This window comes from Microcaecilia unicolor, chromosome 1 (assembly GCF_901765095.1).
Source record: "Microcaecilia unicolor chromosome 1, aMicUni1.1, whole genome shotgun sequence".
NCBI classification, from domain to species: Eukaryota; Metazoa; Chordata; class Amphibia; order Gymnophiona; family Siphonopidae; genus Microcaecilia; species Microcaecilia unicolor.
The window spans coordinates 681,285,469-681,306,311 of NC_044031.1; the positions used below are offsets into that span (position 1 = coordinate 681,285,469).

The 20,843-nt window shown below is 42.9% G+C and overlaps 1 protein-coding gene across 1 annotated transcript in view; it reads left to right on the plus strand.

The window, feature by feature from the left end:
* Positions 1 to 20,843, plus strand: part of MYO9A (myosin IXA) — a 980,547-nt gene that overhangs the window by 686,343 nt on the left and 273,361 nt on the right. The window contains 3 exon segments of the mRNA XM_030187859.1: positions 17,542 to 17,617; positions 18,017 to 18,119; positions 18,121 to 18,161. Of these exon segments, the coding sequence (XP_030043719.1) occupies positions 17,542 to 17,617; positions 18,017 to 18,119; positions 18,121 to 18,161 (220 nt within the window).

A 20,843-nucleotide genomic window follows, 5' to 3' on the forward strand; every position in this document is an offset into this window, starting at 1 on the left:
ATGGAATATAACATCACATGACACCACAACTGAATGCATGGACATACCATAATCATATCTGTGATCTTCCACAATTCATGGGGAACCATCATCACATCATCATGTTGATGATTTATTGCAAGACTTGGGGGTATATTGTAACTATGACTGCGACTTTCTGTAATACATAGAAATGTGGTAGCCACAGGGATTAGGACAGCATTATGTCCCCAGCAAACCCCATTGTACTGAATTAGTTGGCTTTATCAAAATTTTCAAGACCCAACGATACTGGGAAAGTAGAGAACGAAACCATCTACTTTACTGTCACAACACAAAAAACAACTTTGGGCTAATATTCAGCCATAGTGGTCAACATTTGATTTAAATTGCAACTGCTGTGGTTATTTTATACCCAGATATTCAGTACCAGTATCTAGATACTGGCTAGTGTTGAATATCCATGTATACCTTGCCCACCAGCGATATGCAAACCAGTGTGTGAATAAGTAACCAGATAAAGTTAGCGCAGCCTTTTTGGTGTCCTAACTTTCTTTGGACAGTTACCCAGTTAACAGACTAAAAATTGCTACTAACCAAGTAAGTGGAAACTTTTCCCGGACTCTGCCTCATACCACCCTGGCGCTACTCAGTACAAAGGCAGCCAGTCTAGATTTATAGCAACATTATCCAGATAATATCGCTGAAAATCCAGGTATAGACACAGTGAGTGGGATAAATCCGTTGAGTAGTGGGCCATTTACTTTTATAATTATATCTATAGGTATTAAGCAGGTTGTCACATATTTTAGTCAAATTTCCTCTTTTAAAGTACGTATAGCAAATTGCTAATAAACCATGTACTTGTAGTTTATGAAAGGCATGTATATCATATGGTAGGAGACGGAAGGTAAATATCTTTGTTCCATTTAGAAGGAGAAAGGGAAGAGCTGCCCAGAATCTTATTCCCAAGGAAGGATTTATTGATCTGTATTCTCTCAGAAAACATTCTTACAATCATCTACTCTCCTTTTCTCCTCTGAGCTCTTAAGTTTCTTTAGTCTCTCCGGACAATATTCAGAGTGATTTAAGCGGGTAGGAGAGGCTCCAGTTTGCTTAAATCACTGTAAGCCACCCAACTGCCGATATTCAGTGGCAATAAACCAGGCAGTGCCTCTGAATATCATCTATGCCCATGTCAAAAGTGGGCTGGTCAAGGGTGGTACAAGGGGCGGCACTGGGGGGAGATGGTGGTTATGTGAGTGCTGGCAATATTCACTGCCGGGACCTACATAGGTAACCCAGCCAAGTTAGGACACTCAAGAACTGGCCTAACTTGGCTGGATTAGGTTTGCGGGTCCAGGCACTGACTATCAGCTGGGACAATTTTTTTTAAAGCCACACAATATCCTTCCTGCCCCCAATGCAGCCCCTCCTCCTTCCTTTCCCCCTCCTCCTCAGGTGCCAACATTCATAACCCCCTTCTCCCTTGGAACAGCTCTCCCCTCCCGGGCCTACCTGATATCCCTGGTGGTCCAAGTGGGGGCAATGGAAGCAGGAACGAAGCCTACTGCTCCTGCCCTTGCAGCTGCAAAGGAAAATGGCTGCTTTGCTTTTCAAAGCAACTCGCAGTTGAAATTCTGACTTTTAAGTAATCTTGTAAGTAGCCTGCTCCAATCTCAGAGAACCAGTGTTTTCTTAAGTCTCCTGCAGATGGTAGATATAGTAAGCCTATGCAGGCCTGGAGAAATTGTTAATCATGATTTTTGCTGGTTCATAATTGGGGCTGAGATCAATGGGGGTTTCAGTCTGCCTTTTTGGAGTCTCCTTGCCATTCCAGGTGGAAGGCTGGAGCCATAAAGAAACTCCTTCTTCAAGGACATGAGGTGCTTGAAAATTCCATAATTGTATTCTGAACTGGAATTACTTCTTCCGAACTGCAGTAGAATCCAAAACAGGGATCTCTGTCAGACGTTACATTGCAGTGGAGGATTCAAATAAGTTGTCACCGCTGCTATAATAAGTTGTGGTGCTATTTATAAGGCTGTATATACATTGTTTTACTGCAGAAGTCATTTGTATACCATATATAGTGTTTTGAAATTTCTAGAGACTTTAATACTATCCAAGGATGATATTTATGAACATATATGGTATGTAGGGTAAAAGTTGGAAAAGTTGTGCCACCATGTCACGTCATTTAGGGAGAATGGTGATGTATAGAGCAGTCATGTGAACTGTTCATTTGTCTTGTTTCATTGATAAGAAAGCTCTGCTGCAGGGGCAGCCTATACTGAATTCTCCCTTGTCACACAAAAACATTTTAGAAAACAAAAATTCAAATAATAAAAAAAAAAGGTTCATTTGAAGTTCTGTAAGCTCTAGCAATATTTTGGGATTGGTTTCTTGTATTGATTTAGTAGTTTACCTCTCCCTAGTGAGGGTTTTCTGTTGTGAAAGAAAATGAGGCGCATCAGCAGTTGCATCAGTTGGAGGTCAGGAGTACATTGAAGGAGTAAGTCAGTAGGATGGAGGGGCTTAGAAAGACAAACTTTTTGTGTTACTTAGTGGACAGAAGGGTTGTAAGGCAGCTTCCAAAGTGACCATAGCCAGATGGCTAAAGTAGGGCAATTGTGTTGGCATACCTTCTCAAGGGGAAGTCCATGTCGCAGGATCTGAAGGACCATTCTACCAGAGGGCAACCACTTCTTGGGCAGAGAGCTCCTTGGTTCCGCCTCAGGAGATCTGTAAAGTGGCAGTCTGGTCCTCATTAACATTCCTTTGTTGGGTATTTCGAGGGCATGCTTAAGAGATGGGCTTATAATGGAAAAAAGAAGGGCGTCCCTGAGGAGCATTTGGCCGACTTTACTTGGCCATTTTTTTTTCACGACCAAGCCTCAAAAAGGTGCGCGAACTGACCTGATGACCACCGGAGGGAATCGGGGATGACCTCCTGACTCCCCCAGTGGTCATTAAACACCTCAAACCCCGAAAAAAACAACTTTAAAAACTTTTGTCCTTTTTTTTTTTTAGAGTATGAGTGAAGGATGTCCTTCGCTATACCTCCGTCCCTGCAGTGGCAGTTGAGGACGTCCTTCGCTATGCCTCAGTCCCTGCAACAGCAGTTAAGAACGTCCAAAATGTGATGTTTCTGTGAGAAGGACGTCCATGCCTGCTGTGCCTCCAACACCCCCTTTATTTATTTGGATTTTGGATCACAAGTAGCAGCAGTGGGATTTGAACCAGCCACCTCTGGATTGCAAGACCAGTGCTCTAACCACTAGGCCACTCCTCCACTCCACTCCCTTGAAATTTGGGGCTGTCCCTGTTGGGGGGGGGGGGGGAGAATGCAGGTCCCTGGGGGGGAGGTATGTGTGTGTCAGCGGAGGCATAACAAAGGCATAGACGTCCTTTGAAACATTTTGGATGTCCTCAAGTGCCCCCCCCCGCACAGGAAAGGCCAAATTTCAAGGGAGTGTTGTGGAGGAGTGGCCTAGTGGTTAGAGCACTGGTCTTGCAATCCAGAGATGGCTGTTCAAATCCACTGCTGCTATTATGATCCAAAAGGGGGGTGTTGGAGGCATAGCAGGCATGGACCGTCCTTCCTCACAGAAACATCACATTTTAGACGGTCCTCAACTGCCGTTGCAGGGACGGAGGCATAGCGAAGGATGTCCCTTCACCCATACTCGTAAAAAAAAAAAAAAAGACGTCCGTGACGAGCACTTGACGTTTTCACCTGGACTTGTATTTTTCTAAGGGTTGTAGATGGGCATTTATTTAAGGTTGTAGACAGCTATTATACACGCAGCTTGTCTGCATGTATGAAGCCGTCTTTGGCACTGGCTTCCCCTCCTTAGGAAGGAAATCGTGTGCAAATGAGCTAACAGCAGCAGCTCATTTGCATGCAATTTCCTTCATGCATGCCCATTCTTTTCCGAATCGCTAAGGGATTGGTAAGGGAAGGGCTTTTCCATTCAGGTTAGTGCATCAGTTAGTCCACTGCAGTGCCCCCTAGGGTGCCCGGTTGCTGTCCTGGCATGTCAGGGGGACCAGTGCACTACGAATGCTGGCTCCTCCCACAGCCAAATGAGTTGGATTTTGGTCGTATTTTGAGATGGCGTCCTCGTTTCCATTAGGGCCGAAAACTGGGGACGGCCATCTCTAAGGTCGACCTAAATATTGAGATTAGGCGTCCCTGACCGTATTATCGAAACGAAAGAGGTCGCCCATCTTGTTCGATAATACGCCCCTTCGCTGGGACTCCTTAGAGATGATCGTCCACGGTTCGATTATGCCCTTCTTAAGCATTTTGCAGCAAGATACCCCACCCCTCCCCATGGCACACTGGTACAAAAAGCCCGCTCTGTGTGCCGTAGCACAGGAAGAGAGGTCCAGGATTAAAAGTTTAAGATTCTACTTCTGACAGTAGGAGTTAATGTGGCCCAAAATGGCTCTGGCCTGGAACTGGCAACCCATCGGTGGGTCCAAAGTCTGTATGCATCACCACTTCCATTGTTGTAGCATGGATCATAACCATTAATCATTGATTGAACAGTCGTATCTCCTTTGAGAGCCACACAGCCAAGAACACTTCAGCACCATCAGAACAGCCCAGCTGATAAATCGTGCCATGCCTTGACGATGAGAGGCCATTGATGGAACCATTCCAACGTAAGACAAGGTTGAGCAGGCACAGATGAACGCTAGATTCTGGATACAAAGGACAAGACATGCCGCCAAAGAGATTGGGTCCTAGGACATAACCAAAACATATGACTCAATAAGGCATCCAAATGTTCACACTTGGGGCAAAGGCAGACGAGGAGCAAATCTTCATGACAAAAGCCCGGGGGGGAGAATAATTAAGGTGCAGATTAATTTTGTTTTGGTAGCTTCCAATGGGGCAACGTGCTCCGTCAGACTCCGAATGTGGGTAAGGCCAGATAGTATGCTACTCTCCGAAGCTCAACTCCCAAATATGCTGCCCATGTATGTTCCAAGTGAGCCAGATATGAGAACACCCACCTCACCCTTGAGGCGGTGAGGATGAAAAGTCAAGGTACCTTGCGTTGAGACTCCAGGATCAGTATCTCATCCAATTTCTCATAGATTGCTGCTGTTAGTCGGAGTGGTCCGTTGTGGCATGATAGTACTGAGGTTGCAAGTATGAGAATGCAACCTGACATGGCAGATGGAATTCAAGTTTGCATGGAATCAAAGGACTTGAGCATAGAGGAATCCTGTGCAGAAGGAATGAATCCTCAGAAGCTTAGCTGAAATTGGGTGGCGGAGCAGTTGGGGGGAAGAGGGGGTGGTGGTTTGGGAGGCGAGGATAGGGGAGGGCAGACTTATACGGTCTGTACCAGAGCCGCTGATGGGAGAGGGGGGGGTGGTTGGGAGGCGAGGATAGGGGAGGGCAGACCTTATACGGTCTGTACCAGAGTTGCTGATGGGAGGCGGGACTGGTGGTTGGGAGGCGGGAAATACTGCTGGGCAGACTTATATGTCTGTGCCCTGAAAAGGACAGTACAAATTCAAGGTAAGGTATACACATAGAGTTTGTCTTGGGCAGACTGGATGGACCATTCAGGTCTTTTTCTGCCGTCATCTACTATGTTACTATGTATACCAACATCCTGGAGCACATGAGGCAATAGATTCCCAAAATGGCCAAATAGTTTAGAGTCAGTGCCAGGCGGGAACTGGATTGTGGCAAAGTGGCAGCAGGGAGTTGTATATGGACGTCAACACCATGGAAGGAGCAGAGCCAACGCCAAACATCACGCAAGGGCCGGTAATGGACATAAACTTGTGGGACTGAGGGTATAGCAGACAAGGGGGTGTATAGATAATAACTAGGATAGATGGGACCCAAGATTTCGGATTCCAGAGCTGTGCAGATAAAATGCTCAGTGTTCCTAAACCAATCATTAATGTGTCTCATTCCACAGCTAATAGGAAGTGTAGGCTTAAAAGACCCAGCCCCCTTTCATACGGTGACATGGGCTGTCTGGAGAGAAAACCGGGCCACCACCCCTCCCCACCACAAGTATTTTAAGATCAATGATTCACCTGCCGTTCCTCTTTTAACCCGCAAGATATAATGGCAAACATTGGAATATATATAACCAGCGAGGTGCAAGGAACATATTAAATGGACTTATCTTCCCTAGCAGAGAGAGGGGATAGTCATACTAGCTATATAATTTGGACCTGGTATCCTCCAGCAACGGACCTACATTGAGTGAGTATATTTGGGTCTGGTCAGCAGGAAGGTGACTAGTGTAGAGTGCATTACAATAATCCAGTCTTGATGTTATCACGGCATGCACAACTAGGACAAGATTTGCCTTCTTAGTGTAAAAAGAGAAGCAATTTAGTTGTCGCAAATAGTAGAAGCAACTCTTGAAGGTTGCTTGGATTTGGGGAATCAAAGCAAGTGTTGAATTGAGCTGTGTTCATTCCTGACTTGTGATTTGAGGGAGTGTTAGGGACCTAGAGAAGCTCAATTTGTTTAGGTTCAGGTAAAGTTTGTTGGTTTTATTAGATAGGTAGTCCGTTATTTAGGGGTGTGGGTAAGTCAGGTTCAAAGGGTATAAGTAGCAGCATATCATCCACGTAGATGTAGAACTAATGTGCAGTGACTGAATCAGCTTGGCTAGTGACTTGAGGTGGATATTGGAACAGAATTAGGTGACGGTATTAATCCGTGTGGTACCCCACAGGTCAGTGCACATTGGTGGCGATGAGGTGGTTCCAGACATTAATGGGACTATTACCTGTCTGGCAGATAGGATCTGAACCAGGCAGTACTGTTTCCAGTTATAGCCCCGTTTCTGCCAGTCATGCTAACATATCATCATGATCCGCAGTGTCGAAGCTGCTGAGAAATCTAGCAGTACAACACTGAGGCAAATCTCCTGCCTCCAGTTTCTGTGATGATCATCTAGTAGGGATACAAGGACTGTTTCTGTTCCATAACTGGGTCTGAATCTAGATTGAAGTGGATCTAGCCAGTTTCTTTCTTCTAGCCAATCATTGAGTTGAACACAGATGGCTTGTTCTATAAGTATATGCATGCACATTGCACTCCTTGTCTGCTCAGTTTAAAATCTTGGCAATGACTGGCCATGGCCGCAGGTCCCACACAAATGGCTGCCCAAGCCTGTGTGCCCTCTTGCAAGTAACACTACTACTACTACTATTTAGCATTTTTATAGCGCTACAAGGCATACGCAGCGCTGTACAAACATAGAAGAAAGACAGTCCCTGCTCAAAGAGCTTACAATCTAATAGACAAAAAATAAATAAGTAAGCAAATCAAATCAATTAATGTGAACGGAAGGAAGAGAGGAGGGTAGGTGGAGGCGAGGGGTTACAAGTGGTTCGAGTCAAGAGCAATGTTAAAGAGGTGGGTTTTCGAGCTAGATTTAAGGTGGCCAGGATGGGCAAGACTTAGGGGCTCAGGAAGTTTATTCCAGGCGTAGGGTGCAGCGAGATAGAAGGCGCGAAGTCTGAGTTGGCAGTAGTGGAGAAGGGAACAGATAAGAAGGATTTAATCCAGGGAGCGGAGTGCACTGGAAGGGGTGTAGGGAAGGACGAGTGTGGGAGATACTGGGGAGCAGCAGAGTGATACTTTATAGGTTAGTAGAAGAAGGTTGAACAGGATGCGAAAACGGATAGGAGCCAGTGAAGGGTCTTGAGAGAGGGGGTAGTATGGGTAAAGCGACCCTGGCGAAGATTAGACGGGCAGCAGAGTTTGAACCGACTGGAGAGGGGAGAGGTGACTAAGTGGGAGGCCAGCAAGAAAGCAGATTGCAGTAGTCTAAACGAGAGGTGACAAGGGTGTGGATGAGGGTTTTGGTAGAGTGCTCGTAAAGAAAGGGGGCGGATTTTACGGATGTTGTTAACAGCAACGTGGGTGTCCTTGAGGCCTAATTGTTTTGGGAGTAATTTCTTGATGTGGACAGCAGGACCCCATCTTACTGCTTCCAGAAGGCCAATAAGGAACAGGTTAATCCTCCAGCTCCTATTCTGGTCCTCCAGGTGCTCCAGATGCTGGGAATTTCTCTTCACACAGTCACGAAACCTGGTCTTTGAGCCTCCCGGTCTGGTCCTCTTGGCTCGAGACCCTCTCCAGCGCTCAATTTGAGCTGCTGATGGTTCACATCAAAATGCTCACGAATCACCTCAGTACTGGCGTACATTCTATTGAGCTTATTTTCCAAATATACAGATAAATTTTGGAGATCTCCTGCACAAATTCACCAGTGACCACTTATACGGGCCATTGGCCACCTGTGCCATCTATGGGTTAAGAACATTTATGTATGTGGATGCTAGCAATTGCTTTCTACAGTGGATCCTACTTCTTGACTGTCTGTTCATCATCTTAATAGTAAACTAGATGATTATTTCTGCTTGGTTACAAATCATAAATTGTAACTTAATGCTGATAGAACATGAGCTATGTTTTTTTCTAGGAAACAGATTATTTAGTTTTCTTCTCCACTTCTTACTGATGGGTCTCCATTCAGTTTGTTTCTACTTTGAAACTTCTGGGTGTGACATTTGATGATAGGTTTCCTGTTTCTACTTCAAACATCTGGGTGTGACATTTGATGATAGGTTGTCCTTTCATCCCCATGTGCCATCAGTGGTACAAGCGTTGCTTTTTTCAATGAGCTTATTCGCTTTGTGCGGTAATGTTTGATATGTCAGCATGTCTTGCTTATTTCATTTATGTTAGGAGTTGGATTATTGTAATGCCCTCCTTTCTGGTGCTGCGAGATTAAAAGGTTTCAATTGGTGCAGAACACAGCAGTCAAATTGCTCTTTAGGGCCATCTTTGGGACCATGCTACCCCCACTTTTAAAATCTGAACATTGACTCCCTTTTGTGGTAAGAATAAAGTTCAAAATTTTGTGTCTTGTTTATAACATTCAGGCAACTGGTCTGCCCTTCTGTCTCGCCTTCTCCATTCCTGTGCTCTGTGACAGACTCTCCATTCTTCTTAACAGAATACGAGTGACAGTAAGATGAAACTTTCAATATAGGAACCAACAACAAGTTCTGTTTTTGAGGTAGTCAGGCACATATTGTGGAATGGTATACCACAACTTTTGAGGCTCTAGACTTCATATGCTAAATTTTAGGTAGGTCTTAAGATCTGTTTGTTTGTTTGAACAGTCTTTCTGTTGAATGTCTTCTTATGGTGTTGGTTGGCTGTTGCACACCTGGCTCTGCAGTAGGCACAATTTCACAGGACTTTACCATCTTTATCCTATTGTTTTATGGCATTCCTTTTCTATTGTTATATTTTTATTGTACACCACATAGATCCAGTAAAGAATTACTTACAAGCTACTTCTAGTTTTCAAAACATTGCTCTCAGAGGCAATCCCTTTATCTTTCTCATCACCTAATTCATTATGTTCCTGCCTGTGCCCTTAGTCTCTTAACCAAAAGTGCTTATTCATACCCAGCCATAAAAAGATATTCACGAATACAGATAGTGCACTTTGCCACATGTCTATTGTGAACTTGACAAGATATATTATTATCAAAAGTATAAGCTGCTGTCAAAATATTTCTTACTATCTGAGGTTTCTGGGGGAGGGGTTTTACAGCTGGTTATAAAACTTTATTCAGGATCAAGTAGCCTTTGTTTCCATATGTTCCACTTTTATATTAGACTATTTGAGCTCATTTTCAAAATAGAAAAACGTCTAAAAAGTGGCATAAAGCAGCATTTCGTTTTCTACAAAAACTTCCAAATCAGTATTTGCAAAACCTATTTTAGATGTTTTTCTTTGAAGTCTGTCAGAAGTGTGTCCAAATCTCAAGGGGGGCGTATCAGGGGCGTGTTCAGGGTGGGACTTGGGCGTTCCTGAGACTTAGACCGTTTTTCTACCATAATGGAAGAAAAAAAAATGTCCAGACTAAAACTAAGATGTTTTGAGCTAGACTTGTTTTTATAACGAATAAGGCACAAAAAGTGCCCTAAAAACCAATGACCATTGAAGGTAATCAGGAATGACTTCCCCTTATTCCCCCAATGATCACTAACCTCCTCCCACCCCCCCAAAAATGTGATGAAAAACATTAATTGCCAGCCTCAGATGTTTATAACTCATCTTCATTAGAACAGCATGCGGTCCATGGAGTAGTCTAGTGGTAGGTGCAGTGCACTACAGACAGGGAAACCCAGGCTTTTACCTCCCCCTACCTGTTACACTTGTGGAGAAAACGGTGAGCCCTCCAAACTCACCAGAAAAGCCACTGTACCCCACATATAATGTGCTTCCCTTCACCCGTAAGGGCTATGGTAGTGGTGTACAGATGGGGGTAGTGGGTGGGTTTTGGGGGGCTCAGCAGACAAGGTAAGGGAGCAATGGTGAGATGTGTTACGTGGGAGCATTTTATGAAGTCCACTGAAGTGCCCCCTAGGGGTGCCCTATTGCTTTCCTGGATGTCAGGGGGACCAGTGTACTAAAAAATGCTGGCTCCTCCTTCATCCCAATGGCTTGATTTTGTGCGTTTAAACTTAGACCGTTTTTTTTTTTCTGAAAATGGACCAAAAAATAAAACGTCCCAATCACAAAACCTTCTATTTCCGAAAACAAAAAGATAGACCGTTTTCTTTTTTTAAATGACCTTGCTAGTCAGATTTTGGACGTTTTTTGCAAAACGTCCAAAGTCGGACTTAGACGTCATATTGAAAATGCCCCTCCATGTGTTACTATATATTTTATCTGCACCTGTTGCAGGAATACTTATAAACTGTAGATAAACAAATTATTGGGTGGTCATTTTGGTAATGTTAGTTGTGTCTTCCTTTAGAAGAATCATTTTTCCTGTTACTGGCTATTGTGGTGTTAGTTCTGTCTTAAGAATTGATTTTTGCAGTATGTTAAGCCTTGGAGGAAGGATGTTACTACTACTACTACTAATTATCATTTCTATAGCTCTACTAGATGTACGCAGCGCTGTACACTTGAAGATGAAGATACAGTCTCCTGCTCGACAGAGCTTACAATCTAATTAGGACAGACAACAGGACAAATAAGAGATAGGGAATTACTAAGGTGGGGAATGATAAAATAAGGATACTGAACAAGTGAGTAAGGGTTAGGAGTTAAAGCAGCATCAAAAAGGTGGGCTTTTAGCCTAGATTTGAAGACAGCCAGAGATGGAGCTTGACGGACCGGCTCAGGAAGTCTATTCCAGGCATATGGTGCAGCAAGATAAAAGGAACGGAGTCTGGAGTTAATGGTGGAGGAGAAAGATACAGATAAGAGAGATTTACCCAGTGAACGGAGTTTCTGGGGAGGAGTGTAGGGAGAGATGAGAGTGGAGAGGTACTGATGAGCTGCAGAGTGAATGCACTCATAAGTCAATAAGAGAGTTTGAACTGTATGCGGATAGTGTGCGTTAAAAATAAGGACATGATAAACGCTAGAGACACGCATAGGAATATATGAGGGTGGTCTGGCGTTTAACGCACACTAAAAAACACTAGCATGCCTTTTTAAAAAGACTCCCTAGATCTTCAAATACAAACCCTTTGTGATTTTTTTCTCCTACCATATTTAGATTGCATACTTCCTATTGTATGGCCTTTGCTTGCCAGGCCCCAGCAGTCTGGGGTTCATTACTAGTAGACCTTTGAAAAATCCCTTAATTTTTTAAAGATGTCTGTTAAGGCCTGATTACTTGCTAAAGCCTTTTACTAAGCCTGGCTGTCGAGGGTTTCCATTTCCACATTCCTATTGTGTCATTAAATCTTTCATCTATTAATTATAGGTTATATTGTTGTGCTATTAATGCTCCTATATTTTGTTTCTGTTGATGATGTTAGCTGTGGATTGAATTTTGATTTTTATTTCTGTAAATTCTATGGTACTTGTTACCTCCCTGATGTATGAAATTCTAATAATAACATAAAATAAATATTACCCTCCATATGTTAGGTCTACTACTACTACTACTACTACTATTTAGCATTTCTATAGCGCTACAAGGCATACGCAGCGCTGCACAAACATAGAAGAAAGACAGTCCCTGCTCAAAGAGCTTACAATTTAATAGACAAAAAATAAATAAAGTAAGCAAATCAAATCAATTAATGTGAACGGGAAAGGAAGAGAGGAGGGTAGGTGGAGGCGAGTGGTTACAAAGTGGTTACGAGTCAAAAGCAATGTTAAGAGGTGGGCTTTCAGTCTAGATTTAAAGGTGGCCAAGGATGGGGCAAGACGTAGGGGCTCAGGAAGTTTATTCCAGGCATAGGGTGCAGCGAGACAGAAGGCGCGAAGTCTGGAGTTGGCAGTAGTGGAGAAGGGAACAGATAAGAAGGATTTATCCATGGAGCGGAGTGCACGGGAAAGGGGTGTAGGGAAGGACGAGTGTGGAGAGATACTGGGGAGCAGCAGAGTGAGTACATTTATAGGTTAGTAGAAGAAGTTTGAACAGGATGCGAAAACGGATAGGGAGCCAGTGAAGGGTCTTGAGGAGAGGGTAGTATGAGTAAAGCGACCCTGGCGGAAGATGAGACGGGCAGCAGAGTTTTGAACCGACTGGAGAAGGGAGAGGTGATTAAGTGGGAGGCCAGCAAGAAGCAGATTGGCAGTAGTCTAGACGAGAGGTGACAAGGGTGTGGATGAGGGTTTTGGTAGAGTGCTCGAAAGAAAGGGGCGGATTTTACGGATGTTGTAAAGAAAGAAACGACAGGTCTTGGCGGTCTGCTGGATACGAGCAGAGAAGGAGAGAGGAAGAGTCAAAGATGACCCCAAGGTTTCGAGCTGAGGAGACAGGGAGAATGAGAGAGCCATCAACAGAAATAGAAAACGGGGGAGCGGGGAGGTGGGTTTGGGGGGGAAAATGAGAAGCTCGGTTTGGTCATATTTAATTTCAGGTGGCGTTGAGACATCCAGGCAGCAATGTCAGACAAGCACGCTGAAACTTTGGTTTGGATGCAAGGTGAGATATCAGGGGTAGAAAGGTAGATTTGGGAATCATCAGCATAGAGATGGTAGGAAAAGCCATGGGATGAGATTAATGAACAAGGGAAGAAGTGTAGATAGAAAAGAGGAGGGGACCAAGAACAGAACCCTGAGGTACGCCGACAGGCAGAGGGATAGAAGTAGAAGAGGATCCACCAGAGTGAACACTAAGGTGCGGAGGGAGAGGTAGGAAGAGAACCAGGAAAGGACAGAGCCCTGGAATCCAGTGAGGACAGGGTATCGAGAAGTATGCTGTGATCGACAGTGTCAAAAGCAGCGGAAAGATCAAGAAGATCAAGAAGATTCTGTTCCTGTGCTATGCTTTTCAGAATGCTTAGATAAGTTTCTCAAGAATTTTTCTGTTTCATCTGTGTTTGGCAGTATTTTTAATGGATTAATATTCTTCCTTAGTTTACTGTAGAATTGCTTGGGGTTCTGTCTAAATAATTTATTCTGGTGTGTCTCCTTTTTTCATATCTCAGTAACCTTTGTAATTTTGCTTTTACTTTTTTTGTTGTTGTTGTTGAAGGATATGAATTAAGATGATGTCTGTTAGCGCAGTATTCTGCTTGAGATTTTGGACCTCTCTCGTGTTGGCAATCCTCAGTCCCACTGAGGTACTCCGTGATGCTTCTGCATGTACTGATTTTTATCCATATGCATTTTGCCAAGAAGGAGGAGTTATCCTCTTTTCATTTGGTCTTGGGTCCTATAGGAATGTCTCAATAATAATTTTGCTACACAATATTGTGTCCTGTTTATTGCCATGATATCAATGGAAGTTCTTTATGTAAGTATGGCTGTATTAATGGGTTTTACTTTAGGTTCAGGTCCAGCTTAGGTCATTTTCCCTCTCCTAGACCCCAACATACATATCCATTAAGCTAGGAACATGCAGTGCTAATTAATTGGTGATCTCCGAGCCAGTATGCACTAAACATACCTAGTGTGTGCATGAAAGCTGAATTTAGGCTGTACTTTGATAACTGGTTCCCCAAATAAGTGGTATCTATGTAATCTTAGGATAACGGAGAAACTATTTCATTCATTGTATACAACGGAATAATCATAAACTAATTTTTGAAACCTCAGTGATATTTTTTTGTGGAAGCTTAGGAGTCCTTTTACAAAGCCTTTGTAAAAAGTGGCCTGTGGTAGTGTGGTCGCGTCTTTAGGCGCGCGCTGGTCCATTTCCTTACCACAGCTGGCAAAAAGGCTATTTTTTTAATGGGCTGGGAAATGGCCTATGCTAATATTAAAACTAGAGTGCACCTAGTTACAGCCTGAGCCCTTACTGCTACCCATTGACCTAGCGGTAAGGCTCACATGGTACCCACATGGTAGCCATGCAGCACATGCCAACATGAGCGCATTGCTGGTTACTGCTGGGAACGCCTCCCATGATAGAAAATAGAAAAATATTTCTACTGCGGGATTCCAGCGCATTCCAAACAGTGAAATATCTTTAAACAATGCAAGGTTCTATCAAGTAAATGTTGGAAAAGTTGTAAACCCCTGTTTACCTAAGCTGCTCTAGCGGCGCCTGTGCACTAATGCCAACCACAGTCTATTCACTTTGAATGGGCTGTTTTAGCATTGCTGCGCGGCAGCCACAGGCATGTTGTATAAATTTATATTTATGGGGGTCTTTTACAAAGGTGTGCTAGCATTTTTGTATGTGCTAGCCATGTAGACGCTCATAATATTCCTGTAGGCATCTATACGATTAACGTATGCTAATTTTTAGTGTTGCTAAAAATGCTAGTGCACCTTGTAAAAGGGACCCTATATTTTTGACGTACTCCTCCAAAGGTCAATATATTTGCCTTGGAAAATAGGGGAGACGCAAGGAGACAGAAAAGAAATTGCATGCATACCCTACCCCTTGCTGACAGGTCAGGATTCCACACGTAAGCGGGTGGTGTGCAGTGAGATATACACATAGGTCAGGTTTGGTGGGGGCATGCATGTAGGTCAGGGCTGCATGCATAGGTAGAGTGGTGTTGGGTATACGTACGCACACTGTTTTAGACAAGAACCACCAACTCTATAAGGGCAATACTATAACAGATGCCGGCAGGTTACGTGTGTCTTGTGCATATAAATGGTGAAAGAATGAGCAACTTATGCATTTAAATGCCCTCAGCCTATTCCATAAGGGAGCACACAAGTGCTATAATGTGCAAATGCGAGGGGAGCATGGGCATAGAACGGGCAGAGCTACAGATACACACATAGCTTATAAACTACTATAAGTTATATGCTCTGTTACAGCATTTAACACTAACAGTTACACCAGCTTTATGGCTGTTGCACTGTTAGGAGTGCCTATGGCCAGTTTACACTTGTATTCTGTAACAGCATTTTGCATGCTATCTAAAAAAATGCACTAGTTGATCATGTACCACTTTCTCAATGATTTTAACAACAAATGGAAGAAACAATATAGATCTATAATTTCCCACACAATTCAGATCAAATGTCTTGTCTTTAATCAATAGAGTTGAAGACATTTCTGTTTATAAAAGCTTATGGAGAAGTCTGATATTGATAAAAGGAGAATTGAGCTCTGTAATTTTGGCCTTGGAGTGGGACTGTTTATATTAAAGGGGTCGTAGTATAAGATATATATGTTTGATGAGTTTTATTATTATGTTTTGTTTTACCTTATTTTGTATGTTGTATTTGTTATCCACTGAGCATTGGTTTAGATCATGCGGAATATAATTTTGTTTTAAATAAATAAACGTGACACTTTATGTGTATGTTGAATGTTAAAAAAACTTTATGATGAAGTATCCCACTTAGCAAAGTCAAATTTAGTATAGAATTAGAAGAAAGATGAACGGGGCTGAAGCAAGTCTATTTTTAGTCTGAAACACTATCAGGCTTATTTTTGAAAAAGAAGGACGCCCATCTTTGACACAAATCGGAAGTGGCGTCCTCCCAGGGTTGCCCAATTCGGCATAATTGAAAACCTATTTTGGGCGTCCCCACTGCTTTCCGTCGCAGGGATGACCAAATTCCCGGGGGCGTATCGGAGGCATAGCGAAGGCGGGACTGGAGTGTGCCTAACACATGGGCGTCCTCGACTCATAATGGGGGAAAAAAAGGGCGTCCCTGACGAGCACTTGGACAACTTTACTGGTCCTTTTTTTGTTACGACCAAGCCACGAAAAGATGCCTGAGCTGACCAGATGACCACCAGAGGGAATCGGGGATCACCTCCCCTTACTCCCCCAGTGGTCACTAACCGCCTCCCACCCTCAAAAAAATAGTTTAAAAATATTTTGTGCCATCCTCTATGCCAGCCTCAGATGTCATACTCAGGTCCATCGCAGCAGTATGCAGGTCCCTGGAGCAGTTTTAGTGGGTGCAGTGCACTTCAAGCAGTGCAGACCCAGGTCATCCTCCCCCCCCCCCCCCCCCACCCCACCTGTTACACTTGTGGTGGTAAATGTGAGCCCTCCAAAAACCCATCTCTAGAGATGACCTAAATGTCAAGATTTGGCGTCCCCGACCGTATTATCGAAATGAAGATGACGCCCATCTTGTTTCGATAATACGGGTCTCCCCGCCCCTTTCGCCGGGACGTCCCGCGAGGACGTCCTCAGGAAAACTTGGGCGCCCCTTTCGATTATGGCCCCTCTATGTAAACTATGTGGTTTTGTTTGAGTTAACTGCCTCTGCACAATCATTACTTACTGATATATAACATGATATTGTAGGGTTACTGTAATTTGTAACTGAAAAATTAAAGTGCAATTGTAGTCTTTAATGACGTTGGAATATGGGTCACTGTAGAAGATTTGAGCAGTTGGCTGAAATATAGTATATGCCTCACTTTGGGGTTCTTTACTAAGGTGCGCTAACAGATTTACATGCTCTAATAATTAGCATGTGCTAAATGATAAGATGCTCATAGAAATATAATGGATGTCTTATTTAGTGCACGCTAAATCGGTTATCACATCTTAGTAAAAGGACCCCTTTGTGCACAAAAAACTCAGCATCTCATTTTTAAATACATTTTAAGGGATTTGCTTGGGCTTTTTGGGGAAAGTTCTTGTTGGTCTTGTCTCCATTTTCACCCCATCTATGTTTGCTGCCGCCCCCCCCCCCCCCCCTTTACTGAGATGATATGCCGAGGTGGTTCAAAGATCCTTGCTGGCTTGGGTGTGATGCAATCCATGTATCCAGCTATAATATTTAGATCAGTCCTTTCTAATTCAGAAACAGATGAAAAGGCTTAATGTCGCCTAGCACAGTAAAATCTCCAGAAATATGTACTGCATTTTCTGTTTGTCTCAGGTTATTATTGCCAGTACTAAAACATTCATGACTCAGCCCTAGGGATAGTTTATTTTATACAAAGAAAATGGTCATTTAAGCCACAAGTCTTGTTTTTGGTATTTATAGCATGAATTGCCACATACATGATATTACTGTCATTTCAGTGAGAAAAGCTGACATTAGTTATGATGCTGCTGCTCCTACTAGTGCTTTACTTCTTTTACTTTTGTAAACTAGTGATCAAAATCATCTTTTTATTCGATAGGCATTGCACGGAAAAGCCCTCGAACTCCGCTCTCTAATCTGCAAGGAGTGAACACAATCAATGAGAATACCCAATGGTTAGTTCAAACTCAGGGCATTAGGGTGTTTAGGAGGTGGATACTATAATAGCTTCACATCACCAATAATAGTTCTATTCCCATCGCAAACAGCTGTGTACACCTGTCCCTCATACACAGTACACATGCATGCACAAAGAATTGCATAGTTCTAGTATGTATAGATGCTGTGTGACTTGTTTATTCACTGCTTTTACATACACAAAACACAGTGAAGGAGCACAATTGATCTCACTCCAACAAACTACAATAAGTCAGCTGATATCAAACATTGTTCAGTTGTGTACCATGCAATGGCTGCATATGCAGCACCTTTTGCATTTCACACACATGCTTTGCAATCTACATACTACCATGTAAAAGATTGAGAATTCTCATTAGAGTATTTATGTGTTTCAGGGATAACTTTGGAATTGGCCGGAATGGCAGGACTGGAATTCGACAAAGCAGGCTATCTTCAAGCAGCTCTTTCTTAGAGGAAGACGGGATTTTTGTGAATTCAAACCAACAGCAAGCTACTGGAGCGTGCTCATGGCATTCTAATGTTAGTGTGGGGGAAAATATTGGTCTGACAGAGAACTTACATCATTTTATAGTTAATGTTACTGGGGGAGAAGGGTAGCTATCACTTACATGGAGACAATAACATTCTAATCATGCTTTGGGAATAAAATTGCTTGATTATCTTATATAGGGGTAATTTGAAAAGACATTTACAGAGGAAATTGGAGGGTCATGGGATAGGAGGAAATGTCCTATTGTGGATTAAAAACTGGTTGAAGGATAGGAAACAGAGAGTGGGGTTAAATGGGCAGTATTCACAATGGAGAAGGGTAGTTAGTAGGGTTCCTCAGGGGACTGTGCTAGGGACCGCTGCTTTTTAATATATTTATAAATGATTTAGAGATTGGAGTAACTGATCACACAAAGTTATTCAAAGTCGTTAACTCGCGACAGGATTGTGAAAAATTACAGAAGGACCTTACGAGACTGGGCGGCTAAATGGCAGATGACGTTTAATGTGAACAAGTGCAAGGTGTGGGAAAAAGAACCCGAATTATAGCTACGTCATGCAAGGTTCCACGTTAGGAGTTACGGACCAAGAAAGGGATCTTGGTGTCGTCGTCGATAATACACTGAAACCTTCTCAGTGAGCTGCTGTAGCTCGGAAAGCGAATAGAATGTTGGGTATTATTAGGAAAGGTATGGAAAACAGGTGTGAGGATGTTATAATGCCGTTATATCGCTCCATGGTGCGACCGCACCTTGAGTATTGTGTTCAATTCTGGTCGCTGCATCTCAAGAAAGATATAGTGGAATTGGAAAAGGTGCAGCGAAGGGCGACTAAAATGATAGCGGGGATGGGACGACTTCCCTATGAAGAAAGACTAAGGAGGCTAGGGCTTTTCAGTTTGGAGAAGAGACGGCTGAGGGGAGACATGATAGAGGTATATAAAATAATGAGTGGAGTGGAACGGGTGGATGTGAAGCGTCTGTTCACGCTTTCCAAAAATACTAGGACTAGGGGCATGCGATGAAACTACAGTGTAGTAAATTTAAAACAAATCGGAGAAAACTTTTTCTTCACCCAACGCGTAATTAAACTCTGGAATTTGTTGCCGGAGAACGTGGTGAAGGCAGTTAGCTTGGCAGATTTTAAAAAGGGGTTAGACGGTTTCCTAAAGGACAAGTCCATAAACCACTACTAAATGGACTTGGGAAAAATCCACAATTCCAGGAATAACATGTATAGAATGTTTGTACGTTTGGGAAGCTTGCCAGGTGCCCTTGGCCTGGATTGGCCGCTGTCGTGGACAGGATGCTGGGCTCGATGGACCCTTGGTCTTTTCCCAGTGTGGCATTACTTATGTACTTATAAAAACAGAGGTTTATGTACGGAAATGTTTTGTTATAAAATTGTCTGTATGTGGATAAAAGTATGCACATAATGCTGTTTCACACATGATTTTACCTGCAATTAGCAGATGCATTCTCAGGAGTAGAGTTGGCTTGCGATTCAGGTTTTTAAAAATACACACATGAATTTTCTCAGATTTTGTACATAATAAATTTCATGTGTAAATATGTATATGTATTTCTCCGAGGACAAGCAGGATAGTAGTACATGTGGGTGATGTCATCCAATGGACCCTGTGTAGGAATGCTCTCCAGTTTTTTTACAGCAATGTTTTAGAAAGTTGCAGTGTGCATGCACTTGCATCTTCCTGCTTGCCACTGTCGTGCACAACTGTCACCATTTTTTCATGGAGTGAATCAGTTGTGCTTTCCTAAGGTCCCCTCAGCTCACATTAAATGTAGTTTTCGGGAGGGTTTTTTTGATGGGTTTTTTTTTTTTTTGCATTTTCTTTCCATCCAGTTTGTAAGGGTTTTTTTCGGAATTCTACGTTTCCTTTCTTTTCCATGGCCTGTTTATGTCGTATTTAGGCCTTGGGGACCTGGTCAGGTAAATTTTCAAAACCAAGTCATTTGATTTCACTGCAGCAATTTTTTTCTGACATGTTCAGAAATAGTACTCATTGGTTTTAAAAGTGTACCACGGCCATAAAGAAACTCCAAACTGCTCAAAACACAGCAGCCAGGCTTATATTTGGCAAAACGAGATTCAACAGCGCCAAACACCCACGAGAAAAATTGCACTGGCTGCCAATCAAAGAATGTATTGCGTTCAAAACCTGCACCCTGGTTCACAAAATCATCTACAGTGAAGCCCCGGGATTCATGACAGACCTCATAGACCTACCAACCAGAAACACAATAAGATCAACACGAACATACCTAAATCTCCACTACCCAAGTTGCAAAGGTCTCAAATACAAAGCAACTTATGCATCCAGCTTCTCCTATATAATCACACAACTGTGGAACCCACTACCAAGCGCCGTGAAAACAATTTATGACCACTTAAACTTCCGGAAATCACTAAAAACTAACCTGTTCAAAAAGGCATACCCTAAAGATACAACCTAACTGCCTGAACCCTGCAATACAACGAAGCCAAAACCATACTGGACATAACTAAACTTTTCCTCCTCCTTACGATCCCCCAATGTGTTTGTCACACATGAACTTTACCCTATTACGACATTACTCTGTATTTTGTTCATACCAGAATTGGTGATCGCCTTAATGGTGCTATGCAAGCCACATTGAGCCTGCAAATAGGTGGGAAAATGTGGGATACAAATGTAACAAATAAATAAAATTT